The following is a 27,694-nucleotide window of genomic DNA, read 5'->3' on the forward strand; positions in this document are numbered from 1 at the left end:
GGTGCCCAGAGGATCCAGATCCCAGGCCTGACAGTGAGGTTTCGGGGAGCACGTTTATTCAGAGAAATAAATATGGCCCGTGGAAAGGGGTTGGAGGGCCAGGGAGATGTATCTGCGCCGCAGCCGTGTGTCTGGGTTAGAGTTCCGGAGTTTCCAGCATGTCTGCCAGGGCTCTGGAGAGAAGGACGCAGAGGTTGGACAGCCGAAGTGTCCAAAGCTCACACCAGGGCGCTTAGAGATCGTTAACCTGCCCATTTCACCAAGGGGGGACTAGAGGCTCAGGGTTGTCCAATAATTCATAGCGGGACAACACCTTTCTAAACGGGGCCCTTAAACATCCCTCCTCCATACACTTACTGGTACAGGGACGAGGAGAAATAGTCGACGTAGCTTCCTGTGGGAGAGAAGAGGCTTGAGGGGTACACCACGGGTGAAATTGGGGGACACTTTTCACTCAGTCCAGGATCAGGACTAGCCCCGCCCCCTTTTCTGGATTCCTTCCCCCAAACTAATTCCTTCTACAGGGACTCCTTCCTTCCTCCCGGCTCTAAGTGTTCTAAGTGTTCCCATTCTCCAATAGCCCCACCCCCCGCCGCGTCCTTCGAATTCCACTTGCTTTGGCCCCAACCTCTTGGTTGTTCTAGGCTCATCCCTCAATCCGAACCTCTTAGGTTTTGGCACCTATCCCCAACCTTCCCTCTGCCCGGCCCCGCCCCTCCGTGCTCCTCCCGCTCGTCACAGAGTCCCAGCCTTGGCCACGCCTCCCCACATAGCCACGCCCCACAACCTTCCAGCCTGCTCCTCAGGTTGGCTCCACCCACTAGGCCCTGCGGCCTAGAAACCTTCATCAGGTTTCTTCTGGGCCCCACCCATGCTCACCCGGAGTGCAGACAGTTTCGCAGACCAGCGGGCAGAGGTAGCAGAACTGGCAGTGCTGGGGGCGGGGATGGGGAGAGAGAATGAGCGGTAGGAGGTGGTCAGGGGCGGAGTTAGGATGGGGCGTGGGCCGTACTTGGGTAGGAGACTAGCTAGGTGGAGGTTAAGGTCAGAGGCAGGATCGGGTTTGGAGTCAAGGCTGCATCAGGGGTAAGGGGTTAGGTCAGTTTGAGGGCAGAGGATTTGGGGCTGGGGGTGCTCAGATGGTCCCGGGCCATCCGGAAACCTGGTGGATCCTTGAGTCTGGGGGAAGTCTCACCTGGCACTGGTCGCAGTGCTCGCCCATGTTCTCCTCGTCACAGTGACAGTTCTCACATTCAGTGCATCGCTGGGGACCAGAGGAGCCTGGTTAGGCAGAGACGTTTGGGAGCCACCCGCCAGTCCTCCACCCTGCCCGCTGGACATATCCCCAACTTCTCAGCCTCATTACTTCTGACACTGAGCTCAGTATCTTCCTCCAACCTGCTTAACCTGCTTCCCACCCCCTCATTTCCCTATTGCAAGGTGCCCCGACGTCCCCTTGTCACTGTGGACTGGACCTTTGGGTACTCTCTTCACCCCCTCTCTTCCTATTCTCCCCATAGCCTGTCAGTCTCCAGTCCTGTCCCACCTCCCTCGGCTCTGCCTTGAACCCTCCTCCCTGTCCCCACATCTGCAAGTGCAGCTTAGGCCTCACCCTCTCTTTCCTGGACCACTGTCCCAGGCTCCTCCCCAGCCTCCTGGCCTCCAGTCTGTCCCCTACTTGGCCCCAGAAGTGTCTCTGTTTACTCAGGCCCGTTGCTCAGGGCCCTCCCAAGGCACACCAGAGCCCTGGCACAAACTCTAGGAACAGCTTGGTGGATGGAGCTGGGTTGCAGACATACATTGCAGAAGGAGCAGTAGCCGCAAAGGGACCCTGGCTGGTAGTTCCCGTACTCCTGGGCGTCCTGCTGATCTGTGGGGACAAGAGGGCAGCGGTGACCCAGGCTGACTCCGCTCCTCCCCACCCCCATCATCCAGTCAGATCACTTACCCATGTCCTCACTACTCTCCTCTTCACTGGAGGCACCTCCAGACACCTCCCTCCTGGCCAGTGGGTTGGGGATGATGGTGAAGGGGAGCTCATCCTCCTCCAGCCCCTCCTCCTCATCTTCTTCCTTCTGGTGGTCTTGGCTCAGTGGGACCCAAACCTCAGCCCTCTCTTCCCTCCTCTCCTCCTTCTCTTCTTCCTCTTCCTCCTCTTCTTCCTCCTCCTCCTGGCTCAGGCTGAGGCCATGACCTTCCTCCTTGTCTTCCTCATCCTCCTGGTCCAGGCTGCCATGGTGGGTGCCTTCTCCTCCCTCCTCTGAACCTTCATCATCTTCTTCATGGGAGCTGTGATCCTCTTCCTTCTCTTCCTCTTCCTCCTCAGAATCATTCTCCTTTAAATGGCTTCTATCCTTTACCCCCATGTGTTCTGGGGGCTGGTGGCTAGTCTCCTCTTTGATGGACCCTCTGTGGCCAGTCCCTTTATCTCTGTGGCTTTGCTGCCTGTGGCTGGGAGCCTGGTGGCCAAGCTTGGCAGAGATGTCCTCATCTTCCTCCTTGGGGACTCCGCGGTGGTGATGGCCAGGGACTGCTCTTTCATATTCCTCTGGGAAGTCCTCCTCCTCAGCGCTCTTGTGGCCTTGGGGTTGGTGGCTTGCAACATGGTGGCTGAACTTGACTGTGATCTCCTCCTCGTCCTCCTCCTCGTCGTCTCCAAGGCTATGGTGGGTATGTCTGGGAACCTGGTGCCAGTGTTCAGTGGACACATCCTCATCCTCATCTTCCTTGTCTCTGTGGCCTTGATGTCTGTGGCTAGGGATATGATGGTGGTGTTCATCTGAGACATCTTCATTGTCTTCCTTCCCATGGCCTTGACTCCTGTGGGTCTGGTGTATGTACTCAGTGGAGGCATCATCGTCATCATCTTCTTCTTCTTCTTCTTCTTCACGGCCTCGGTGTCTGTGGCTGGGGCCATGATGGTGGTGTTCATCTGAGACATCTTCATCCTTTTCCTTCCCATGGTCTCGGTGTCTGTGGACCTGGTGTCCATACTCAGTGGAGACATCCTCCTCTTCCTCTTCTTCATCCTCCTCTTCTCCATGGCCTCGGTGTACATGCCTGACGATATGATGGTGATGCTCACTGGACACAACTTCGTCTTCGTCCTCATCTTCATGGCCGTGGCTCCCGTGGCTGGGGAAGTGGTGCCCGTGCTCAGCTGAATCATCCGCGTCTTCGTTCCCATGGCTTCTGTGCCCACGGGCCTGCTGAGCATGCTCTGTATATTCCTCCTCATCAGAGATGTTCTCATCTCCCACCTTGGGGCCTTGGTACCTATGGTCTTGGGATTCTCTGGAGACGTCTTCGTCCTCTTCTCTGTGGTCTCCGTGGCCCCAGAAATGATGCCCACTCTCCGTGGAAACATCCTTGTTCTCATCTCCATGGCCTCTATGGCTGTGCGTGGGGTGGCCAAACTTGCCCGACGTGTCCTCTGAGGGCCCCGAAGCTCCTGCATTGTTGTTCCAGTTGCTGGGCCCCGGCCCAGCCCCTCTCAGCTGCTGGGTCACGGCAGTGGGGAGAAGCAGGCTGGCCACTGCAGCCCAGAGGAGAGAAGTGTGCAGCCATGGCCCACAGTGGCCCATGGGGACAGACAGGCAGCAGAGCTTCTCCCAGGGCTGGCTCCCACTGTGGCTATGGCTATGTGGATGAATGTTGGGGTCCTTGTCCCTTTTGGGCTCCTTCTCTTTATTTCTCCCTGTGTTGTTCCTTTGCTGTGTCTCTCTCGGCCTCTGCCCTCTGGCCCTCACAGCCAGGCCCTCTGAGGCAGTCTCCAGAGCCCCTTACCCTCCTCTCCGGCCCTCCCTCCCACTTCCCAGCCAATAGGGTCTCTCCCCTCCCCTCTCTGTGGCTAAATTTACTCTCAGCCCTGAGTTATTCTGGGTCAGTCCCCACCTGCCCCTCCCCTCCTGCTCCTCCTCCTCCCAGCTGGGGAGGGGGTGGATGAAGGGGTCTCTCCTTGGCCAAGAGAGAGGAGCCAAGGGATTTGACTTTGGGTTGCCAACAAGTTCATGTTTGGCAGCTGCAAAGACAATGGCTAGATTTTTAGTAGGCCAATTTGGGGGGAGCCTGGGCCATGGGGGAGGGTAGCAGGAGGGATGTATCTGAGGGGAGAAACCCCTGCCAAAGAAGGACTGGGGGTTAGATTATGGGGAGTTTCTGGCCAGAATGGGCTACTTTGCTGAGAAGGTGGATGCCAATATGGAAGCCCTGGAATGGCGCGAAAGGAATTTTGCTCCAGCACACGTACCCATGACCTCCTGTCCCTGGAACTCAGATCTGGGGGCAGGGGATGGTGCCAGGCCAGGGCTATAAATACAGCGAGGGGGGGCAAGGGGCTCAGGTTACCCAGGAGGCCGCAGCTGTCCCTGTCAGAGAGCTGTCAGGAGACATGTGGCCCTGCCTGTCCGCATATCAATACCTCCCACTCCTCATCCTGTCACCGTCGCCCTCGCTCTTTGGGTTCCCATCCTTCTTTATGGGTCTCCCTCTCTCTGTCATTGTTTCTTCACCAGCTCTCTCTCAGGGTCCCTGTTGCCCACCTCCTGAGGATTCTGTCCCCTTCTCCCTCTCACTCTGAGTGTCTGCCACCCATCCAAACCTTTCTCTCTCTCTCCGTGTTTGGGTCAATGTAGCGCCCCGCCAATCTCTGTTCCCCCTTTCTGATTCTCTGCCCCCACCTAAGTCTTTGTGTTTCCCGCCCCCCATCCCCCGACCTGGATCAATGTGCCCTCTCTCTCATCGCTGGCATTTCCTCTTTGGGTCTCTGTCCCCTCTCCCTGGGTTCCTGTCCCCCTCTCCCTGCGTCCCTGCCCGCCTCTCTCTGGGTCGGGTCCGACCCTTTGCCCCGCCTCCCGCTCTACGCTTCTCCGAGACTCCCCGCCCCCCAGACCTGGCCCCGCCCCAGGCTGGGCTGGGAAGTGGCGGATCCGGTTTGTCCAGGGCGCATCTAGAACCCGGTTGGTGGAGGGAATGCAGGGAGTCGGATAGATTGCGGTGGCTGCGGCAGCATGGTGGGTGCGGAGAAGGAGCAGGTACAGCGGCGGGACCCGGGCCTGAGGGAACAGGGAGCTAGGGCCTGGCCTCCTGGTTTCCAGAGAGGAGGGTGCTTGAGACCCAGATTCTTGGGTCAGACAAAGGAAGGGGTTGCTGGGGACCCGGACTCCAGGGTCCTTGGGGACGGATTGGTGAGGGGGTTGGGGGGGTCGAGTCTCCTGAGTCTGGGAGAGGAGGGCACTGGGGTCCCGGACTCCTGGCTCTCCGGCTAGGGCGCGGGTGGGTCACTCCGTGACCCATAGGACCGAACTGGATCAACACCCCCCCACTCCTTGTTCCTGTCTCCAGAGCTGGATCCCCAAGATCTTCAAGAAGAAGACGTGCACGACTTTCATCGTTGACCCCACAGATGCGGGGTGAGGAGTTCGCCCCGGGGACGGACCCCAGAGTGTCCCGGGTCCGCTGACCCCACCCACCGCAGACCCCGCCCTTCGGTTCCTTCCCTTCCCCAGTCTTGTCAGAGCCGATACTCCCTAGGGCGTTTCCTAGTGGCTCTCTACCTCGGGGAGGGCTTGGGTCAGTCTGCAAACACTTCCAATTTCCCATCCTCCCGCTCTGGGTCAGTGTTCAAGCCCCAGGGCTGGGTTATGGTTTTTTCCTTCCCCGTGTGCCTTCTGTGTGTCTCTGCCTCCTGGTGTCACTTTCTCTGTCTTTCTTTCTTGGCTCTCTCTGTTTCATTCATTCACTCATTCGTTCATTCCTCCAAGAAACTCTCACTCAGCACTTCCAAGGGGGCATTATTTTCAAGAGCACAGGCCCTGCCAGGGTTCAGATTTCAGCTGGGACACGTGCTGTGTGGCTTCGGGCAAGTCATTTCACTTCTCTGGGCCTCATCTATCATCTGGGCATAAAAACAGGCTCTGTTTCCTGCAGATATTGTGAGAATTAAACAAGTTACTGCTTGTGATATTTCTGAAACAGTGCCCAGCACATAGTAAGCACTGGAAAATATGTCCATAGGAACCACCGGAAGGTAGCAATTACTAGCATGTGTAGGGCCTGTGCTTGTGCTGGGTGGCTGGGGGGTGGGGAGTGGCCACCCTTAGGAGCTCCTGGCCTTCGGTGATGGTCTCTCAAGTGGGTTTTGGCTTTCTAGTGTCCTCAAGGCAATCTTTGGGGTATGGGAAATGTCAACGTTCCTAATTTAGTGTGTGTTTTATTATGACTATATTAGTGCAGGATGGCTTGATTTATGTATAAATAAACATATATATTATTTGGGGGTGAGTGCTCAAAAACTTTTACTGATGGAAAGGGCGGTCAAGGAAGTTTAGGAACCTCTGGTCTGGTGGGAGGAAGATGATTCTAAGGCAAGGAGATGGGAGCTGCAAAGGACAAGCCACTGGGCCCAGTGGGAGCCAAGCGGAGGCATCTGGTTAAGTCCGGGGAGGGGACACAGGGTGTCACCAATGGCTTCTGGAGGAGGAGGGGCTAATGAGGTGACACTGGAAGGTGATAAAGTTGGAGTTCGACAGTTGAAGGTGGGTTGGATTCCAGGAGTGGGAACAACAAGTATAAATTGCCCCCTATTGATGATGTGGCTTGCAAAGGGGGCAGAGTTCAAGGTGCAAGGAGCATCTGAAAGAGGATATCAAGCAGGAGGGCAGGGCCAGAAGTCACACAGCCTTAAATGTCACCCCGAGGGGTTGGGACCATGTCTTGGTGTTCCCGGGAGCCATGGGAGGGGCAGGGTCAGCTCTGGGTGTGGAAAGATGCTTTGAGGGCCACGTAAGGATGAATAGTTCAGGAAGCTGGGGAAGAGGCTGGGCAAGGGGCAGGTGGGAGGAGAACAGGCCTGAGGCAGGCCAGGGGCAGGAGCTTGGGGACCGATGGATTTGCAGAGTGAGAGGGGAGAGGGGAGGATGGGCCCAGACATCTGGTCTGGGGCCTGGGAAACAGTGAGCTTGTCCCCGAGATGGGAATCCAGGTGCATGAGTAGGTTTGGGAAATGTCACCCAGCTCAGAGTGGGACTTCGTGTGTGGGAGGGGCCTGGGGGAGCCAGGGGCGTTGCAAACCTGGCTCAGGGACTCAGGAAAGGTCTGTGACTTCCATCCAAGATTTGAGAAGTCCTAGCTGTAGGTGGTAATGGAAACTGTGGAAGTAGGATGGGGGGAAGAAAGAGTAAAATCAGAGGAGGTTGCAAACTGGCAATTCTATGGCCAATGTTTTTTTTTTTTTTCTTCCACGGAAGAGGATTGCTAAACACTTGTCTCTGAATGCTTCAAGACAGACATGCTGCCTCAAGTCAGCACAGCCTCCAGCACATCCACTTACAATTTTCCACCTGATGCTTCTTTCTCTTACGTTACCTGCCTGGCCCTTGGGGGCACTGAGTTTGAGACCCATGTAGGGAAGGCATGTGGTCCTGGCTCTGGGGAACACCTACTCTCAAGGGAGGCACAGAGCAAGAGAAAGCCACAGATGAGTCAGAGACAGAGCAGCCAGGGGAACAGGTGTGCTCTGCCAAGAAGAAGGTTTTCTAGAATCAGCCTTTTAGCTATGACCAGTGCTACTTGTCTGAGTCAGATGAGACCTGAATAGAAGCCACTGTATTCAGGGACGTGCAGGTAATTGCTGATTTTATCGGGAACAATTTCGGTTTCAGTGGCCACACAGAGAAAGGGGGGGTAGGAGGTGAGACGGACAGAGGGGGAGTCTGCCAGTGCTGTCTACCAGAATTTTCTGCAATGGTGAAAATGTTCTATATCCACATCCAATATGGCAGCCATCGGCCACATGTGGCTCCTAATCACTTGAAATGTGGCCAGAGCAACTGAGGAACTGAATTTTTAATTGTATTTAATTTTAATTTATTTGAATATAAGGAGCACGGTGTGGCTAGAGGCTACTGTACTGGACAGTTCAGGTTCTGGAACATTCCATGAAGAAATTTTGCCTGGAAGGGCTCGTGAGAAGTAGATGGACAGGAATGAGGGGGGGTCCAGGGACCGGGTTGAGATGGGTGAAAGGATCAAGTGGGTAAACTGAGGCATGCCAGGACCCTGGAGGTAGACTCAGGAAGACGGAGGGGTGTATCCTATATTCCTTACTGTGCCAGGAGCTGGTGTATTCTGTTTGGATTTGTTGGCCATTCTTTTAGTGACTTTACAACTCTTGTCAAATCCATGGACCACCTGTGCTATTCTTTCCATAAAATTAGTCCTTAAATCATGGCTCACTCTGTTTACATAAATGCAGGTCTCCCCTGATATTTGAATCCCTTCTGGAATCAGGGACCAAAGAGATTTAGATACATTTTCAAATAAATCCCTCATCTCCCAAACCTGTGTTGCTTCCTGTTTTTAAACTCAGGTGCCAGTCCCATTAGGTGACGAGGGATACTTGTGTATTTATTTAGGGGGAAAAAAGTTTCATATGTGATCACCATAAATGCAAAATCTGTTCCATTTGCCACAAAGAGAAAGAAACAAGGCATAAAAGACAATCACAATGAAAACGAAATAAAAAGTATTTACCGTCTAAATGGTTGCTGTTGCCAGCCCAGTTTTCTGAGCATGAGGCCAGCTTTTCTCTGTTAAAAAGAAAAAGTAAAGAGTTAGGCATTAAAAATATTCTAGCACCCGCTGAGCCTCTCTCCTTGACAGTAATCAGGAGAGCTCAAAAAGGAATGACTTTCTCACTGTGTTGTTCAAGGTTATTTAAAGCTCTGTGTGGCGTTCACAGAGACTGGATCTGGTATGCGGCCCCCATTTTAGGAAATGTTGTGTTATTTCATTGGCTCCTCATAGTTCTATGACGTAGGCTGTGCTATCATTGTCTTTGCATTTGAGGTGGAAATTTAGGCTCAGAGAGATGAAGCTACTTGCTCAAAGTCACACAGCTGCCTTGGCCTCTAGTGCATGCGTGCTCTGTGAATCACTCTCTTGATTTTCCTTTTCATGTGAATATCATCTGTTTGAAATGGGGGTAGCAAGGACATCCCCGATGGCCCTCTGCACTTTTCCACCTCAGGCCCTGAAGGCAACAGTGAGTGTGGGGCCTGGTATGTAGACCTCCCTGCTCAGGGAGACCTCCCTGCCAGTCTCTCCCTCAGGCTGGTCAGAACCGTGGAGGGCCAGTGCCAGGGTCAGTATGGATTGTGAGCTCCTCTGGAGGGAGGTGCAGAAATATGGACATTTCTACAGGATGCTTGGGGTCGGTGCGGACACCTCTGGGCTTCATTCTCCTCCTTCCCCTCCCCCCTCAGGGGGACCTTGTGCCAGTGTGGGCAACCCCGGTGTGCCCACCCATCGGTGGCTGTGGAGGATGCATTCGGGGCAGCCGTGGTGACCGTATGGGACAGTGACCTGCACACCACGGAGAAGCCCACAGATGCCTTCGGAGACCTGGACTTCCTGGGTGCCGGCCGCAAGGCCAGCAATGTGAGGCCTGCATGTCTGGGCAGGGCCAGGGTTGACCAGTGGGGCTGCATGCCTCAGGCGCTCCCGGAGCCAGGGCCTGGGGGTGTCCCAGCTGAACGCTGTGTCTCCTCATTTGCCCATCCCTATCTTCACCTCTCCTGGATCCCTGTCCCCTCCACCACTGTCTGTCTTTTCTGAGCCTGTCCCCCTCTCTCTCTCTCTGGGTCTCTGTCCTCCTCTCTCTGGGTCTCCATCCCTCCCCTCTGGGTCTCTGTCCCCGTCCCCCCTCCCCCCATCTCTGTGCTCCTCTCTCTGTGTCTCTGTCCCTTTCTCTCTGTCTCTGTCTCCCTCCCCGTGTCCCTTCCTCTTGTGTGTCCACAGTTCCTCCGGCTCTCTGACCGCACGGATCCAGCTACAGTTTATAATCTGGTCACGAACATATGGGGCTTCCAGGCCCCGAACCTGGTGGTGTCAGTGCTGGGGGGGTCGGGGAACCCCACCCTGCAGACTTGGCTGCAGGACCTGCTGCGACGCGGGCTGGTGCGGGCTGCCCAGAACACAGGTGACTGAGGCTGGGCAGGGGCTCTGCCTCCTGGGCCGGGGCCAACTGCTCCCCCATCTCCCCCACTTCCCTGGAATTCTGTTTTCCCCCCATCCCATCTTTGTGTGTGGGGTTTTGTCTCACTCTCTAGTCTCTCTCTCTCTGTCTCTGCACTCCTGTGTGTCTCTGGACCTCACCACCAGTCTGTGTCGCTGTGTAGGGGCCTGGATTGTCACCGGAGGGCTGCACAAGGGCATTGGACGGCATGTGGGTGTGGCTGTGCGGGACCACCAGACGGCCAGGACTGGGGGCAACAAGGTGGTGGCCATGGGCGTGGCCCCCTGGGGTGTGGTTCGGAATAGACACACCCTCATCAACCCCAAGGTGGGACCCAGGGTCTTGGACAAGGAGGGGGCTGGGGGCCTGGACTCCTGGGTCTGAGGGAGGAGGGGCTGGGGACCTGTAGTCACAGGTCTGAGGGAGGACGGGGCTGGATATCTGGTCTCCTGGGTCTGAAGGACGAACGACTGGTGTCTGTCCTCTTGGCCCTGATGGAAAGACTCCCTGGTCTTGCCACTTGTCCCCCAGGGCTCGTTTCCTGCGAGGTACCGGTGGCATGGTGACCCTGAGGATGGGGTCCATTTCCCTCTCGACTACAACTATTCGGCCTTCCTCCTGGTGGACGACGGCACCCACAGCCGCCTGGGCGGCGAGAACCGCTTCCGCTTGGGCTTCGAGTCCTACCTTGCCCGACAGAAGACGGGCGTGGGAGGTGAGTGGCTCCTTCCACTGGGGATTCACAGCCCAAGGCTCAGGATCCCAGTGGTCAGATCTGGTCGGAATTTGGGGGTTGCGGCCAGGGGGAGTCTCCTGTAGTCAAGTGCCTTCTCCCATCATTTGCTGTGTTTGAAAAAATCATTATCTTGAAATCTACAATACCGAAAGGTGGACAGCTTGATGAATTTTTAACAAACTGAACCCACTTATGCAACCAGCACCCAGATCAAGAAACAGAATAATACCAGCCCCCAGAAGCCTTCTGCCCACACCCAAGAGCCACCCTATTCTGCTTGTCACAGCATAGAGTAGTTCTGACCGTGTTTCATATGAATACAACCCCATGTTTTAAATTCTGCCTTCTCATATTCGACATTATTTCTGTGAGATTCATCCATATCATTGCATGAACTGTAGTTTGTAAATAACCCACAGATCAAAGAAGGAAAAAAAAAAAAGAAGCTAGAAAATATTCTGAACTGAATGATAATGATGTTATGACATACCAACACTTTGGGGATGCAACTAATGCAGTACTTAGAGGGAAATCTGTAGACTTAAATGCTTATCTAAAATGAAAAGAAAAGAAAGGTTGAAAACCAATGATTTAAGTCTCCAATTTAAAAAAATCCTAGAAACAGAAGAGCAAATCAAATCTAGAGAAAGTAGAAGCAAGGCTATAATAAAGACAGGGCAGAAATCACTAAAACAGAAAGAAATGCCCAATGTAGAAAGTCAACTAAACAGAAACCTGCTTCTTTATGAACATTTCCTGTATTTTAAAAAGTGTCCACTTAATTCTTTTTTTTTTAAAGTATTTATTTATTTTTGGCTGCGTTGGGTCTTCGTTGCTGTGCGCGGGCTTTCTCTAGCTGTGGCGAGCGGGGGCTACTCTTCATTGCAGTGCACGGGCTTCTCATCGCGGTGGCTTCTCTTGTTGCGGAACACAGGCTCTAGGTGCGCAGGCTTCAGTAGTTGTGGCTCCCGGGCTCTAGAGCACAGGCTCAGTAGTTGTGGCGCACCAGCTTAGTTGCTCCGTGGCATGTGGGATCTTCTCGGACCAGGGCTCGAACCCGTGTCCCCTGCATTGGCAGGCAGATTCTTAACCACTGCACCACCAGGGAAGTCCCCCATTTAATTCTTAAACTTTACTTAGCTTTTTGGCAACTTTAATCTTATTTTTAAAATTATCTTTTTGGGGTGTAAACTGACTTTTTTGGGGTGTATAATTCTGTGAGTTTAGGCATATGTAGAGATTCATGTCCACAGTCAGGACATAGACCAGTTCTGTTACCATGAAGGCATTCCTTTTTTTTTTTTTTTTTCTTTTTTTAATTAATTAATTAATTAATTAATTAATTAATTTATTTATTTATTTATTTATCTATTTTTGGCTGTGTTGGGTCTTCGGTTCGTGCGAGGGCTTTCTCCAGTTGCGGCAAGCGGGGGCCACTCTTCATCGCGGTGCGGGGACCGCTCTTCATCGCGGTGCGCGGGCCTTTCTCTATCGCGGCCCCTCCCGTCGCGGGGCACAGGCTCCAGACGCGCAGGCTCAGCAATTGTGGCTCACGGGCCCAGCTGCTCCGTGGCATGTGGGATCTTCCCAGACCAGGGCTCGAACCCGTGTTTCCTGCATTAGCAGGCAGATTCTCAACCACTGCGCCACCAGGGAAGCCCAAGGCATTCCTTTTGTGCCCAGCCCCTGGCAGCTACTGATCTGTTTTCCATCACTCTAGTCTTCTCTTTTCCAGAAGATAAATAAATGGAATAATATAATACATGACCTTTTGAGACTGGCTTCTTTCACTCAACATAATATTTTATGGCAGCTTTAATATGTGTTTATTGGAACTAATCAAACCACGCGAAGGTATATAAGGAAATTCATATCATTGTCTGAATTGTAGTTTGTAAATAACCCACTGGTCAAAGAAGAAAAAAAAAAGACGTTAGAAAATTCCCTTCCCGGCTCCAATCCCTCCTATTGGGGTAATCTGTGTTATATGGTTTGGAGTTAATCCTTTTATATCTTTGTCTATGCTTATAAAATCCTATGCTCAGTGGTGTTCCTTTCTCTCTTTTATACTATACATATACATATCACTCTCTTACAACCATCCCTTTTAGATACAAACTACTCTATCTTGTATCTCCTTTTTTCTTTTTTTTTAAATTTTTATTTATTTATTTATGGCTGTGTTGGGTCTTCGTTTCTGTGCGAGGGCTTTCTCTAGTTGCGGCAAGTGGGGGCCACTCTTCATCGCGGTGCGCGGGCCTCTCACTATCGCAGCCTCTTTTGTTGCGGAGCACAGGCTCCAGACGCGCTGGCTCAGTAATTGTGGCTCACGGGCCTAGTTGCTCCGCGGCATGTGGGATCTTCCCAGACCAGGGCTCAAACCCGTGTCCCCTGCATTGGCAGGCAGATTCTCAACCACTGTGCCACCAGGGAAGCCCTGTATCTCCTTTTAATAGTTGCATGATATTCCTTGGTAGTGGTTGTACCATCTGTTATTTAAATTTTTCTCAATTGGTGGATACTTAAAGTGCTATCAGTGTTTGGCACTACAAACAGTGCTGAATAAATATCTTTGTATGAACATCCATAATTACATCCAGGTGTTTTAAATTCTATACAGCAGATCCCCCAAGTGAGATTGCCCTGTGTGTATACTAATAGATAGTACTAGATAACTTTCTAAAAGTGTGTAGCAGTTTTCACTCTCTTCGAGAATGTGTGAGAGTTTCCTTTTCTGTCCAGTCTTAACCGGCTCTGGATACTCTTGGTTTAAAATTTTTTTTTTGGCAAATTTGATGGATAAAAAGTGACATGCCACTTTTCATTTGATTTTTTAATTTATCTAACCACTATTAAAAGATATAAACATATTTTGTTGGCCAATCAGATTTCCTCAGTTATGAACTGTCTATTCATATTCTTTGCACATTTTTGAATTGGGTTATTTCTTTCTTGTCTTTTTGTAAGAATTCTTTGTATGCTATCCTTAGTAACGCTTTGACTGTTAGATGTAAAATTTTTAAATGATACTTTAATTATGGTGTCTACTTCCATAAAAATTCTATCATTTTTATGTGGTTAGATATATTTGTTGTTCCTTTTATACCCCTTGGTTTCCCTTGGTTTTTTAGGAAGGTTCATTTCACTCCAAAGCTATACAAATATGTTAAGTCTTCTTTTTTAATATCTTATATTTTTATGTTTAAACTTTTAATCCATCTGGAAATGATTTTTAGGTGTCTTGAGATAGGGAGTCTACATTTTTTTCTTACAAATGGGAAGCCACGTTTTCTTCATGTCCATTTAATAAATAAACCATCTTTTCCCAGCTAAATTGAAATGCCACTTAAGTTGTATATTCAGTTCCTTTATATGTTGAAGTATTTCTAAACCTTTTCCTCTTCTACCTCTCTATTTATTCCTGTGCCAAAAATATATTTTGTTTGGGACTTCCCTGGTGGTCCAGTGGTTAAGACTCTGCGTGTCCAATGCAAGGGGTGCAGGTTCAATCCCTGGTCAGGGAACTAAGACCCAACATGCTGTGCAGCGCGGCCAAAAAAAAAAAAAAAAAAAAAAAAAAAAAAAAAAATATATATATATATATATATATATATATATATATATATATATATATATATATATATATATTTGTTCTTGTTGTTTACAGCAGTTTAAAGACGTTTGAATGTATATTAGGGAAAGTTTCTCCCCACTGTCGTTTCTCAAAAATTTCTTAACTCTTCTGATATTAATTCTTTCATATGAATTTAAAAATTATTTTGTTCCATTAAGAAAAAAAAAGGAAAACATTGCCAACCTCCTCCTACCTCCCTCTTTCTCCAAACTGCATTGAATTTATGTGTTACATTGTGACAGGTTAACATGGTATTTGTTTTACCATTTATTCAGGCCTTGTCCTTATATAAGGTTTATCAATCTCCTTATAAAAATATTATACCTTTCTGTATGAATTAATTCCCAGGTAGTTTATCATTTTTGTGAAAACATGGATAAGATACATATTATCATAGTTGGAGAAAAGTTTTTTATTTTTGTGTATTTTTCTTGTATTAATCCTCTTAACCAAATTCTCTTATTAATATTTAGTTATTCTGAGTGGAGTCTCTCCAATTTTCTGAGAATATAAATCATCTTTCCTTCAAATAGATACCTTTGTCTCTTCCAGCTTAAAATATATATATATACAAGTTTTCATTCCAACTATTTCATTTTCTTGCATTGTTACATTAGCTCAAAACTCCCAGATAAGTGTGAATAGTAGTAATGTTGTTTCAGTTCTTATTTTATTTGGAATAGAGTTCGTAAAAAACTTATATGAGTTTGCTGTTGGGCTTTGATAAATATCTTTATTGTATTTGGATAGTCCTTTCTATTCCTTATTTCCTTTATTTTCAATTTGCACTTTCATCCTCTCCTGGCTCCTGGATGGTTAATCAGTTATAGGATTGACTCATGCCTCATTCGGGAACCCAGGAGTCCAGGCTCCCAGCCCTCTCCTCCCTTGAGAAGTTGAACATTACTGTCTTCAAGATCTGGCCCCTCCCAACATCCTCAAAGGCGTGACAGTTCTCATGAGCCTCAGGACAGAGGATTAGGCAGAAGCCAGCATTTGCCCTGGGGACTCCTGGGAAATGTGGTTCTCTCCCATCGCTGACAGAGGCTGATGGGAGGTGACCAAGCCCTGTGCTCTCTTCTCTCCTCAGGGACTGGAATTGACATCCCTGTCCTCCTTCTCTTGATTGATGGTGATGAAAAGATGTTGAAGGTATAAGGGCCCAGGTGCCTGGGTCTAAGGGCGGGGGCAGTAGCAGGGGGCTGTACTCCTGGGTCCTAGGGGAGGAGGGGGCTGGGAATCTAGACTCCAGGAGGTGTGAATACTTTCCTTCCCTAACCTGACTCCCCCTTTTGTCCTGTAGCGGATAGAGAATGCCACCCAGGCTCAGCTCCCCTGCCTCCTGGTGGCCGGGTCTGGGGGAGCTGCAGACTGCCTGGCAGAGATCCACACTCTGGCTCCTGGGAGTGGAGGAGGCAGGCGATGTGAAGCCCAAGATCTGATTAAACGTTTCTTCCCCGAAGGGGACCCTGAGATCCTACAGGCCCAGGTGTGACATTGGGGGCCCAACTCGGGAACCTGAGATGGGAGGGAGCTGGGAACCTGGGTTCCTGGGTCTTGAGAGGTGAGGATGCTGAGGATTTGGAGTCCTGGATCCAAGGGAAGGGGAATGGGGGCCCAGCCTCATGGATATGAGGGAGGAAAGGCTGGGAGCCTGGACTCCTGGGTCGAAGGGAGGAGAGGCCTGGGGGCCTGGATCCCCCCTAAGTTCTGGGAGTAGAGGGTGCTAGGCACCTAGACTACTGGGTCCTGCAGGGGAATGTTCTCCTATATCTCTGTGGACAGGGCCAGGGAGTTGGGTGTGGGTTGCAAAATTTGGTATTCTGCAGGTGGAGAGGATCATGACTCGGAAGGAGCTGCTGACAGTCTATTCAGCTAATGATGGCCCTGAGGAATTTGAGACCATCGTTTTGAAGGCCCTTGTCAAGGGTAAGGCTTGGAGTCCCAAAACTTCCCCCACTGTCAGCTCAACGTTGGACACCTCTCTTGGCCTCGGCACTTTATCCATCCTCTCTAAATTGTGCCCCTTTTTATCTTTTTCCTTTTATCATTGCCTTTTGGGGCTTTGCATGGTGTTATTTGGACAGTTTTCCCAAGATACTTTCATTATGTTCCAACGTTGCTTTCCTTCTGTTGTATCCATCCACCCATCCTTTCATCCTTTATCCATCCAGCCAGCCATATGTACATTGATCTTTGCATCTACCCATTATTCCATTCATCCTTCATTCTTCCATCCATCGAATCATCCATCCATCTTGCCATCCACCCATCCTTCTACCAGTTTATTCACACATCTAGTAACAATTCCATCCACTCATCATTCTTCCATCCATCCATCTTTCATCTATCCATCTTTTCATCCATCCGTCCATTCTTCCATCTATCCACCCACTCACCCTTTCTACTTTTCCTATATGCCTCTAATATGTTTTAAGCCCTGAGGGGTGGTGGAGTCAGAGAAAAACCAGAGTGCTATCTCCCAGCAAGGAGCTCCTGATATTTCACTAGAGGAATGCATGATGAAAACCAAGGTAGGGAGCATAATGGCTGCTTGGTAGAGGCTGAGGATGGAGCTCATTATTCATTCAACAAAGATTAGGCTCAGAGATAAAAGCAGTTCCTACCAGGGTTGTTTGGACACAACCTTAAGTAAAATTCAAGACAAAAGCATGGGAGAGGAACTGCTGTCAGAAAGGGGAGAAAAACGGGAAGGTGGTATTTAAACTGGGCGGCCTTGAAGAGCCAGTCGAATTTGGAGTTAGTAAGATGCAGAGGTGGGATAAATAAGTGGTAAGGGGGTTCCCCAGGGCTCTGTGGGGATGTGGGTGGGGAGGGTCGTTTTTGGTGTCAGAAGAGTTTTACAGGGAAAACACCCACTTAGATAAAAACTCTCAAGAGGCATAGTGTCAATTTGCAATGCGTTCTGAGTTCCAGGTCCCCACCCCAATTGCATCTACCATGTTCTGTGTTGTGGTAGTTATTTTTGACTTTGGAATCAGATAAAACTAAAATTTTAGTATCAGCTTGGCCCCCTCTCTGCTGTGTGACTTTGAGAAAGAGACTTTCCCTCTCTGAGCCTTCGTTTCTCTCTCTGAAAAATTGAGATAATACCTGGCGGGAGTGTTGTGGGCCTCAGAGGCAGATTATGGGCAGTGCCTGGTCCCCAGGGGGAGCCTAATAAATGGGAACTCTTCTTAATATGATTCCATTTCTTGTGGGGACACATGCTTTAATAGAGGATGACAGTCAGTGGGCAAATCTGATTTACTTTACAGAAGTTAACTCATCAGCCTCCTGGGGGAAAACACAGCGGCTCTCTAAGATGTGGTTTGAGGGGGTGGTGTTTTAAGTCTGTTGCCTGCAGAAGTACAAGTGATCACACTCTGCTGGGGAAACTGGAGATGGCTGGACAGTCTCAGTGTTGGCAGAGTTGAAGGGATAGGGTTTCAGCAGGTGAGGAAGGAAGAGGGAAGGCGATGAATGCTTCATAAGAGTCTAGGAACAGCCAGGCACTGTGCTGAGCAGCTGGCACACATTATTGCCCCTGATCCTCTAACCCTTCCTATAAGGACCGTCTCCCCAGTTTGCAGATGAAGAAACTGAGGCTCAGAAAGGGGGAAAGTGACTTGCCCAAGGTCACACAAGGTTGACTGCACACTTTTGGATCCATTAAATTATCCGATCAAATTTTTAAAGGCCACTTGTTCTTCCTTGTTCTATTTAATGACCTCCAAGTTCTTCCGAAGTCTGGCTAATGTTTACATTTTTTCTGCTACTTTTTGTCTCACAAATACTCCCAAGTTGCAGGAAACCAGAGTGACTCACATTTGCCATCATAGCCTGTGCTTTCCTGCACCGAGGCTTTTGCTCAAGCTGCTCCTGCTGCCTTGATGATTCTTTTCTCACCTTAGATGCACACTTCCAAATCCTACTAGTCTTTCAAAAGCCCTACCTCAATGTGCATCCCCTAGGAGGCTCCCTTGGATCTCTCCATACCTCTGTGATTGTAGCCTCCCCTGGGTCCTAATCACATTCTATGCCCTCCTCCAAGGGCACCGATCACTCTAAGGGCAGTTATGTGGTTCTGGGACATATTTCCCGGGAATGAGCTCCTTCAGGGCAGGGACTGTATCCAATCTCTCTCCATCCCTCTTACTGCCTGGCCCGTAGCCTACCTCAGTAAATGTTAAATGAATAAATGATTCCCTTTCCTTTTCTTGGGGCCTCTCAACCACTGGTCTGAAGAGATTTACATTCAACTCTGCCCCTGTGTTGAATGACCTTATGCTTGTAATAGCCTGACTTCTTAAGACCCCAGACTCTGCCCAACAACATTGCCTTTATACAGAGTTTAAATGTCAGGCATCTCAAGTAGAAGCAATACAGACATTCATCAGATCTTCCCAACCTCGCCTGACTTCTTGCCCCCTCTCCTTCTCACCCTTTCAGCCTGTGGGAGCTCTGAAGCCTCAGCTTACCTGGATGAGTTGCGTTTGGCTGTGGCTTGGAACCGTGTGGACATTGCCCAGAGTGAACTCTTCCGGGGGGATATCCGATGGCGGGTGAGGGGTTGGGGCCTGGCGATTGGGGATCCTGACAAAAGGAATGCATTTCCCCCACTCCCTGACTCCTTTGACATCTGGCTCTATCTTCCTTTATGGCCTGTCCAGCCTTCTCTTAATTGTCCATCCATCTCTGGTTGTCCATCTGTCCCCATCTTGTTCCCTCTCTCCCCATCCATCCATCCACTTGCCCACCCATCCATCCTCTCATCCACCCCTCCACCCATCCATCAATCCAACCATCCATGCATCCATCTGTCACTCATAGCTCTGTACCCCCATCTCTTGTCCTTAATCTCTGACCTCACCTGGCCTTCTGCCTGTCTCTGTGCTCAACTCTTCCCCCATTCATTCCGCCCCCACCAGTCTTTCCACCTGGAAGCCTCCCTCATGGACGCCCTTCTGAATGACCGGCCAGAGTTCGTGCGCTTGCTCATCTCCCATGGCCTCAGCCTGGACCGCTTCCTGACCCCTACGCGCCTGGCCCAGCTCTACAACGCAGTGCCCCCCAACTCACTTATCCACAGCCTTTTGAACCAGGCGTCCCACGGCACAGGCAACAAAAGCCCAGTCTCTAAACCCTCTTCGGAGCCACAACCCCCTAAGGTGGGGCAGGTGCTGCGGATGCTGCTGGGGAAGACGTGTGCGCCGACGTTCCCCGCCGGGGGCACCCAGCAGGGCGATGGCAGCAAGGAGGATGTAAGGAATGGGCTGGGTGGGGGAAGCACAAAAGGGTCTGGGGGCGGGGCTATGCCAGGAGGGGGCGTGGTCAGAGCACGGGGTGTGTGACTGAACGGGGTGTGGGGCTGATAGTTGGGGCGGAGTCAGGAAAGGTCTGGGGCGGAGACAACGCTCACCTTGCCTTCCTCGCCTCCAGTCGTATCTGATGTGGGACAAGGCTACCTCAGAACTTGTGCTGGAAGCCATCCCCGGGCAGGCACCCTGGATTGACCTGCTCCTCTGGGCACTGCTGCTCAACAGGGCTCAGATGGCCGTGTACTTCTGGGAGATGGTGAGTGCTGACTTGATCTCTGATTCTACTCTCTCTTACATTCCTGTCCTTTATTTCTACCGAACTCCAATGCTTGTGCAGTAAGATTCCCTGACCTAGGATATCACCCGTCCCCCACCCAACTCCATTCTTGATATATGACCCCGAGTGCTGTTTCTTCCTCCCCACCCCCCCATATCATGCATTTCTTGTAACTTGCTTTTTCCATTAACAGTATATATTGGGCATTTACCCTTGTTCATACATATGCATCAATCTCATCCTTTCAAAGTGGTTGCTTGTATGAGGAAGTTAGACGTTATCTGTAGCTGATGGGGATTCACTTCATCATAATTGTGCTTGCAATTTAAATGCATTGTTGTAGTTGCAATGCAGAAGGGGACAAGACTAGAGGTAAGGATGCCAGGTAGGAAGGTAAAGCTTCAGACAGCCAAGATGGGGGCCTGGATTAAAGCTGGTGAGACATAGGTGTTGGCACACATTTGAGAAGTTTAAAAAAAAGTCATGGTATTCGAATAGGATCAAAGACAGACCCTATCTTTATGTCAAAGAAATATCTTGACAGGAGTTCTTCAGCCCTGGGTTATTTTCAGCCCATCCGGTCATTGGTTAAAAATAAATAGATTTTTTTTTAAATTGAGATAAATGTTTATCAATGTTGTAGCATGTATTAGAACATCCTTCCTTTTTAAGGTTGAATTATATTCCATTGTATGGATATACTACATTTTCTTTATCCATTCATCTGTTGATGGACATGTGGATTGTTTTGACCTTTTGGCTATTGTGGATAATACTGCTATGATTAGTGTACAAATATCTGTTTGAGTCCCTGCTTTCAATTGTTTTGAGTACATATCTAAGAGTGGAATTGCTGGACCATATGGTAATTCTAGGTTTAATTTTTTGAGGAACTGCCATACTATTTTCCACAGTGGTGGTACCATTTAAATTTCCACCAGCAATGCACAAGTGTTCCAATTTCTCCACATCTTCACCAGCACTTGTTCTTTTCTTTTCTCTTTTCTCTTCCTTCCTCTCTCTCTCTCTCTCTGTCTCTTTCTTTCTTTTTTATAACTGCCATCCTAATGGGTGTGATCTCACCTTGGTTTTTTTTTTTTTTTTTTGATATTTATTTATTTATTTACTTGGCTGCGCCGGGTCTTAGTTGTGGCACGTGGGATCTTCATTGCGGCATGCAGGCTCTTGGTTGTGGCATTCAAGATCTAGTTCCCTGACCGGGGATCGAACCCCCTGCATTGGGAGCTTGGAGTCTTAACCACTGGACCACCAGGGAAGTCCCTCTCACTTGGTTTTTTTTTTTTTAAGTTTTATTTTTATTTATTTATTTTATTTGTTTATTATTTTTGGCTGCGTTGGGTCTTCGTTGCTGTGTGTGGGCTTTCTCTAGTTGTGGCGAGCGGGGGCTACTCTTCGTTGCAGTGCACGGGCTTCTCATTGCGGTGGCTTCTCTTGTTGCAGAGCACGGGCTTTGGTAGTTGTGGCGCGTGAGCTCAGTAGTTGTGGCTCGCAGGCTCTAGAGCGCAGGCTCTGTAGTTGTGGCGCACGGGCTTAGTTGCTCCACGGCATGTGGGATCTTCCCGGACCAGGGCTCGAACCTGTGTCCCCTGCATTGGCAGGCGGATTCTTAACCATTGCGCCACCAGGGAAGCCCTCTCACTTGGTTTTGATTTGCATTTTCTTAATGATTAGTGAGGTTGAGAATCTTTTCATGTGCTTATCGGCCATCTATCTTTCTTAAGAGAAATGTCTATTCAAGTCTTTGCCCATTTTTTAATTGACTCTTTGGTCTTTTTTGTTGATGAGTTTAAAGAATTCTTTATATGTTCTGGGTATTAATCCCTTATTAGATAGATGATTTGCAAATACATTCTTTCTCTCTGTGGGCTGTCTTTTCCTTTTGTTGATAATGTCCTTTGATGCACAAAAGTATTACATTTTGATGAAGTCCCATTTGTCTTTTTTTTTCCTTTGTTTTCTTGTGCTTTTGGTGTCATATCTAAGTAACCATTGCCAAATCCAAGATCATGAAGTTTTATCCCTATGTTTCCTTCTAAGAGTTTTATACTTTTATAACTATTATATATATAATTATTTAACCCTACATGTTAATCTTATTGAGATTCCTTACATATGATGAGTCACTTCTGTCTTGCTGATTTTAAAATTCTTTCTTTGTTTTTGGCTTTCAGTAATTTGATTATAATGTTTTGTAGTGTGGATCTCTTTGAATTTATCCTACTTGGAGTTTCTTCATCTTTTTGGATGTACAGATTCATGTATTTCATCAGATTGGGGAAGTTTTAGTATGTTATATCCTCAAATATTCTTTCTGTCCCTTTCTCTCTGTCCTCTCCTTTTGGGACTCCCATTATGCATATGTTGGTATGGTTGATGGTGTCCCACAGATCTCTTAGGGTCTGTTTATTTTTCTTCATTCTTTTTCCTTTCTGCACCTCAAACTGGATAATCGCAATTGACCTATCTTCAAGTTTACAAATTCTTTCTTCTGTCTCCTCAAAGTTGCTCTTAAGCCCTTTAAATGAATTTTTCATTTCAGTTATTGCACTTTTCAGCTCCAGAATTTCTATTTGGTTCCTTTTTTTTTTTTTTTTTTAATTTATTTATTTATTTTTGGCTATGTTGGGTCTTCGTTTCTGTGCGAGGGCTTTCTCTAGTTGCGGCGAGCGGGGGCCACTCTTCATCGCGGTGCGCAGGCCTCTCCCTGTCGCAGCCTCTCCCGTTGAGGAGCACAGGCTCCAGACGCGCAGGCTCAGTAATTGTGGCTCACGGGCTTAGTTGCTCCATGGCATGTGGGATCTTCCCAGACCAGGGCTCGAACCCATGTCCCCTGCATTGGCAGGCAGATTCTTAACCACTGCGCCACCAGGGAAGCCCCTCCTTTTTATTTTTAAAAAATTTATTTATTTAATTATTTATTTTTGGCTGCATTGGGTCTTCGTTGCTGCGTGAAGGCTTTCTCTAGTGGCGAGTGGGGGCTACTCTTCATTGCAATGCACGGGCTTCTCAATGTGGTAGCTTCTCTTGTTGCAGAGCACAGGCTCTAGGGGTGCGGGCTTCAGTAGTTGTGGCACATGGGCTCAGTAGTTGTGACTCGTGGGCTCTAGAGCACAGGCTCAGTAGTTGTGGCACATGGGCTTAGTTGCTTCGTGGCATGTGGGATCTTCCTGGACCAGGGCTCGAACCCATGTCCCTTGCATTGGAAGGCGGATTCTTAACCACTGCGCCACCAGGGAAGTCCCTGGTTCCTTTTTATAATTTCTATATCTTTATTTCTATTCTCTATTTGCTGACACATCATTCTCCTGGCTTCCTTTAGCTCTTTGTTCATAATTTCCTTTAGCTTTCTGAGCATATTTAAGACAGTTGATTTAAAGTCTTTCTCTAGTAAGTCCAGTGGCTAAGTTTCCTAATTTATTTTGTCCTGTGAATGGGTCATACTTTTTTGTTTCTTTGCATGCCTCATAATTTTTGTTGTTGTTGTTGAAAACAGGACATTTTGAATATTATAATATGGCAACTTTGGAAATCAGCTTAACTCCTTCCTTCAGGGGTTGTTGTTGCTGCTTGTTGTGGGTGGTTGTTGTTTGTTTAGTGACTTTCCTAAGCTATTTTTGTAAAGTCTGTATTCTTTGTCATGTATGGCCACTGAAATCCCATTCTGTTAGCTTAGTGGTCAGCTAGTGACTTGACAGAGATTCCCTTAAATGCACAGGGGTGGGGGAATAAAGCTCTTCCACTTTGCAGGTTGGCTCTTTGTGGAGCTGTCTTTCAACACTTAGGCAGGCTGTTTACAATTTGACTTTAGCCTTCACTTCCTGCTTTTGCTGAGCCTAAAGGTCAGCCAGAGGTGAAAGCTTAGGGCTTTCCATAGTCTTTTCTGAGCATGCATCCAGTCTTGGTCATGTTTGTAGCCTTCTAGATTTCCTGGTACATGTAGGAGCTTTTTATTTTTTTGTTTTATTTTTACTTCTTTATTTATTTGGCTGTGCTGCGTGGCATGCGGGATGTTAGTTCCCCCAACAGGGATCTAACCCATGCTTCCTGCAGTGGAAGCTCAGAGTCCTAACCACTGGACCACCAGGGAATTCCCCATAGGAGCTTTTAAAACCCCTTACTCCCCCAAGCATCTCCTTCCCCAGCTGCTTCCCTCTTCCCTCCCAAGCTGTTCAGAGTATCTATTGCTTGCCTCAGCTACTTGAGGCAAAGAATCTGTTATTCTTTGCCTCAGTTAGCTGAGGCTGATACATTTGTGTTTAATGTTTTCAAATACCACCTGGAAAGACACTTCTGCTCTGGGGAAGCACCAAAAACAGTGAAACAAAGGCCAACCCTTGAGCTGTCCCTTCAGAGAGCCACCAGCTAGGTTTATACACACAACCACAATTATTTAAGAGTAAGATCTGAATTGCTCCTTCTGATACCAACAACCTGAAGCAGCAATATGGGCTGTTGCCTTCAAGGCAACCACTGAGCTGGGGAATTGGCAATGGTAAGTGGATTAGTTAAAATGTCACAGTGCTCTTTTACTGAGATCTTTCATTAAGCATTCTCCTGTTTGCTGTAAATTTTATGTTAGAGTCCAGAATTCTGAAAAAGTTGATCCTGACAGTTTTTTGCCAGCTTCTTTGTTGCTTTTGTGGAGGGACAGTGTTTTGAAGTTCTCTACTCTGCCATTTTAGGTGACATCTCCATTGCTTCTTGGCCTGTCTGTAACCTCTGATGTCATTTTACTTCCAGCCCAGCCCCTGGTCTCTGAACCACCTGACTTCTGACATTTTCCCTTGATGTCCAGTTTCTTCCAGATCCATCTACAAATATTACTTCATCCTTGGTCTCTGATGACCTTGGTTAAATTCTTTTTTTTTTTTTTGGCCATGCCACACAGCTTGCGGGATCTTTGTTCCCCGACCAGGGATCAAACCCGTGTCCCCTGCAATGGAAGCATGGAGTCCTAACCACTGGACCACCAGGAAATTCTCCACCTTAGTTAATTCCTAACCTCTGGCTCTGTCCCTTCCCTTGATCACAAGCTTTCCTCTCACCTTCTTCACCCCTCTGTGACTCTCATTCCAAACTCTGACCCTAATTGTGACTCCCGTCTCTGTCTCTCCAGGGTTCCAATTCTGTGGCCTCAGCTCTTGGGGCCTGTTTGTTGCTGCGAGTGCTGGGGCGCCTGGAGACTGAGGCTGAGGAGGCAGCACGGAGGAAGGACCTGGCAGCCAAGTTTGAGGGGCTGGGTGTTGGTGCGTGGGGCATGGGTGCCTGGCGGGGCAGGGACAGGGAGCTGCCATGAAGGGGGTTGTAAACCTACCCATTCCTCCTCTCGTCACTCTGCCTCTTCCCCTTCAATCCCCTCATCTCTTCGCTCACACCGTCTTCCTACTACTTTTCCTCCCTCTCACATAAATCTCCTGCACCCAGACCTCTTTGGAGAATGCTACCGCAGCAGCGAGGAACGAGCTGCTCACCTGCTCCTTTGGCGCTGCCCACTCTGGGGGGATGCCACCTGCCTCCACCTTGCCATGCAGGCTGATGCCCGTTCCTTCTTTGCCCAGGATGGGGTACAGGTGAGCATCTGATATACCAACATCCCAAACAGTTCTCAGCTGGACTGTGGGAAGTCTGGAGGATAAGCCCCTGCCATGGTGGGCAGTCTGTGGTCTTGACCAGCCTCTCCCCCTGGAGATAACCCCTCTCCAGAAAGTCTCAGCCTTCTCCTGGAAGGGTTGGTCTTCCCAAAAGAAGCCTCACACCCTGCCACAGTAAAGCCAACCTTCCCACAGCAAAGCGCACCCTCCTAAAAAGTTCTATTCCAGGGAATCCCCTGGCAGTCCAGTGCTTAGGATGTGGCGCTTTCACTTCCGTGGCCCAGGTTCAGTCCCTGGTCAGGGAACTAAAAAAAGTTCTATTCCAGATATAGGAATACCCGGGACTTTAGTAAGAAGTCTCACCTCTCACACAAGAAGTCCTTCCTACTTCCTTAAGAGGTGCCCACTGCCAGGCTTCAACAATTAAAATGGTGTCACTGGACAATTACTTAGTGTTTTGGATATAGACAAACTCTGGTTTAGGACATCCTACCCTTCCTTTGGGAAGACCTGTGTGCCCCCATAGTTGCTCCCATCCTGCTAATCCTGACATTTTGAAAACACTCTCGGTCTCCTTAATCTAAATCTGACAGGGGCAAAGAGAGTCCCATCCTCAGTACAAGAAGTTTTGCCTACCCAGCAGGAAGTCCCATTTCACTTCTTGGAATGATTTGTTGGCACTTCAAATACTTTCCCTGAGTCCTTTGCTTTGAATGGTGGTTAAGCTCATGGATTGCAGCTTTTGCCTCTTCTGTAACCTCCCTGTGCTCCACCTGTGAAAAAGGAGAAAATATTAGTACCTGTCCTCCTGGAGGTGTGGTGAGGGTTAAGTGAGCTAATCTATGTAAAGTGCTTAGCCCAGTATCTGGTATATCATGTTTACAAATGTTGGCTGTTTAACTCTTTTAAAATCTGGGACAGGTGTTCCTTGCCTTTGACTCCTTTCCCCCAACCCCCAGTAGTTATGGCCCCCACAGTGAGCATTTGCTCTGTGCTCTGGAGTGTGGCTTGATCCTTGTCTGGGGTCTTTGGGAGAGGGCTGTGGGGAGATTCAGGCTCCTAATCCTCCCCACACCCCACAGTCTCTGCTGACACAGAAGTGGTGGGGGGAGATGGACAGCACCACACCCATCTGGGCCCTGGTTCTCACCTTCTTTTGCCCCCCACTCATCTACACCAACCTCATCACCTTCAGGTCAGTCCCCTGGGGTTAGATTGGCAGGAGGAGGGGGAGAGGGGAGATCAGTCTCTACTTCCTGCTGAATTCTGGCTGCCTTTCTACTTGGTCTGTCCAGTGCTTCCCCCACCCTTGTTCATTCTCTTTCCCTCCCCCAGACTGGGAGCATGTTGTGGGAAGCGAGCTTTGGGGGTGGGTCTCTGCAGTATCTCTAGGGGCAATTCCTCTGCCCTCTGGCCATGGCTCTGGGGGGAAGGTCACTTTGGGATGATACCTCTCATTCCCTGCAGTGTCTCTGGGTGACTGAGTTTGGTTTGGAGAATTCCTCTCCCACCTACCCTCCCCCTATTTCTCACTCTGTGTGTCCCTCCATGCCAGGAAGCCAGATGAGGAGCCCACGCAGAAGGACCTGGCATTTGACATGGACAGGGACGTCAGTGGGGAAGGGCCTGGCGAGTAAGTGAAGCACCAGCACTGTGCGGGGGTAGGGGGCACCCTAGGCAGCTCCAGGAGCACCAGGTAATGGGAGCAAAACCAGAGGGGAGAAGTGGGGCTTCGGGAGGTGGTGGTTTCATGAAGCCACTGAAAATACTGAGGAAGTTTCCCAAATGCCAGGCTCAAGGCTTGGTTCAACTTTGGTTCTGCCACCAAGGAGTTCCTCACTGAAAATCAATTTGCTTCATGATACATGTATTTCTGTCTTGATAAAGCAAGTGGAATTGGGTGGATTTGGTTCATTTAGGGATCTTTTGCCAATTTTTTTTTTTTTTCTGACTCCAGGGCCTTTGCTCTTAATCTCTGTGCTGTGGTACCCATGAAGGTGTTTTCAAAATCAGTCCTAAGCAAATGAAATTGAATATTTATCAATCTTCTGTTAATTCTGCAGAGCAGAGGTGCTGGGGGACTTGGCTCTGAGTCAAGC

At 49.2% G+C, this 27,694-nt stretch overlaps 2 protein-coding genes across 8 annotated transcripts in view; one reads left to right on the forward strand and one right to left on the reverse strand.

Moving 5' to 3' along the window:
• Positions 1 to 34: 34 nt before the first annotated feature.
• On the reverse strand, positions 35 to 3,778 carry HRC (histidine rich calcium binding protein). Of its 2 annotated transcripts, XM_007168274.3 has the most exons (6): positions 1,949 to 3,777; positions 1,800 to 1,870; positions 1,196 to 1,264; positions 880 to 934; positions 358 to 394; positions 35 to 173 (listed from the first exon to the last, which is right to left on the reverse strand). In XM_007168274.3, exons 1-6 carry the CDS (start codon positions 3,582 to 3,584, stop codon positions 137 to 139), a joined length of 1,905 nt encoding a protein of 634 aa, XP_007168336.2. In that variant the 5' UTR covers positions 3,585 to 3,777; the 3' UTR covers positions 35 to 136. The 2 variants fall into 2 exon arrangements, with proteins under 2 accessions (XP_007168336.2, XP_007168335.2); XM_007168273.3 differs by lacking the exon at positions 358 to 394 and having other exon boundaries at positions 1,949 to 3,778.
• A 1,119-nt stretch (positions 3,779 to 4,897) lies between these two features.
• The window catches only part of TRPM4 (transient receptor potential cation channel subfamily M member 4), a 37,595-nt gene continuing 14,798 nt past the window's right edge, over positions 4,898 to 27,694 (forward strand). The window contains exons 1-16 of one of the 6 annotated variants that reach the window (XM_007168276.2): positions 4,898 to 5,012; positions 5,344 to 5,411; positions 9,264 to 9,438; positions 9,799 to 9,979; positions 10,179 to 10,342; positions 10,547 to 10,730; positions 15,476 to 15,537; positions 15,689 to 15,874; positions 16,215 to 16,314; positions 18,838 to 18,950; positions 19,317 to 19,649; positions 19,828 to 19,962; positions 25,121 to 25,250; positions 25,429 to 25,574; positions 26,678 to 26,790; positions 27,151 to 27,228. In XM_007168276.2, the coding sequence (XP_007168338.2) occupies positions 5,010 to 5,012; positions 5,344 to 5,411; positions 9,264 to 9,438; positions 9,799 to 9,979; positions 10,179 to 10,342; positions 10,547 to 10,730; positions 15,476 to 15,537; positions 15,689 to 15,874; positions 16,215 to 16,314; positions 18,838 to 18,950; positions 19,317 to 19,649; positions 19,828 to 19,962; positions 25,121 to 25,250; positions 25,429 to 25,574; positions 26,678 to 26,790; positions 27,151 to 27,228 (2,171 nt within the window). In that variant the 5' untranslated portion in view covers positions 4,898 to 5,009. Of the gene's footprint in view, positions 5,034 to 5,343; positions 5,412 to 9,263; positions 9,439 to 9,798; positions 9,980 to 10,178; positions 10,343 to 10,546; positions 10,731 to 15,475; positions 15,538 to 15,688; positions 15,875 to 16,211; positions 16,315 to 18,837; positions 18,951 to 19,316; positions 19,650 to 19,827; positions 19,963 to 25,120; positions 25,251 to 25,428; positions 25,575 to 26,677; positions 26,791 to 27,150; positions 27,229 to 27,694 lie in introns of those variants that run through there. The other 5 variants (XM_007168275.2, XM_007168277.2, XM_007168278.2 and 2 more) reach the window with 5 other exon arrangements.

This window comes from Balaenoptera acutorostrata, chromosome 19 (genome assembly GCF_949987535.1).
Source record: "Balaenoptera acutorostrata chromosome 19, mBalAcu1.1, whole genome shotgun sequence".
Taxonomy (NCBI): domain Eukaryota; kingdom Metazoa; phylum Chordata; class Mammalia; order Artiodactyla; family Balaenopteridae; genus Balaenoptera; species Balaenoptera acutorostrata.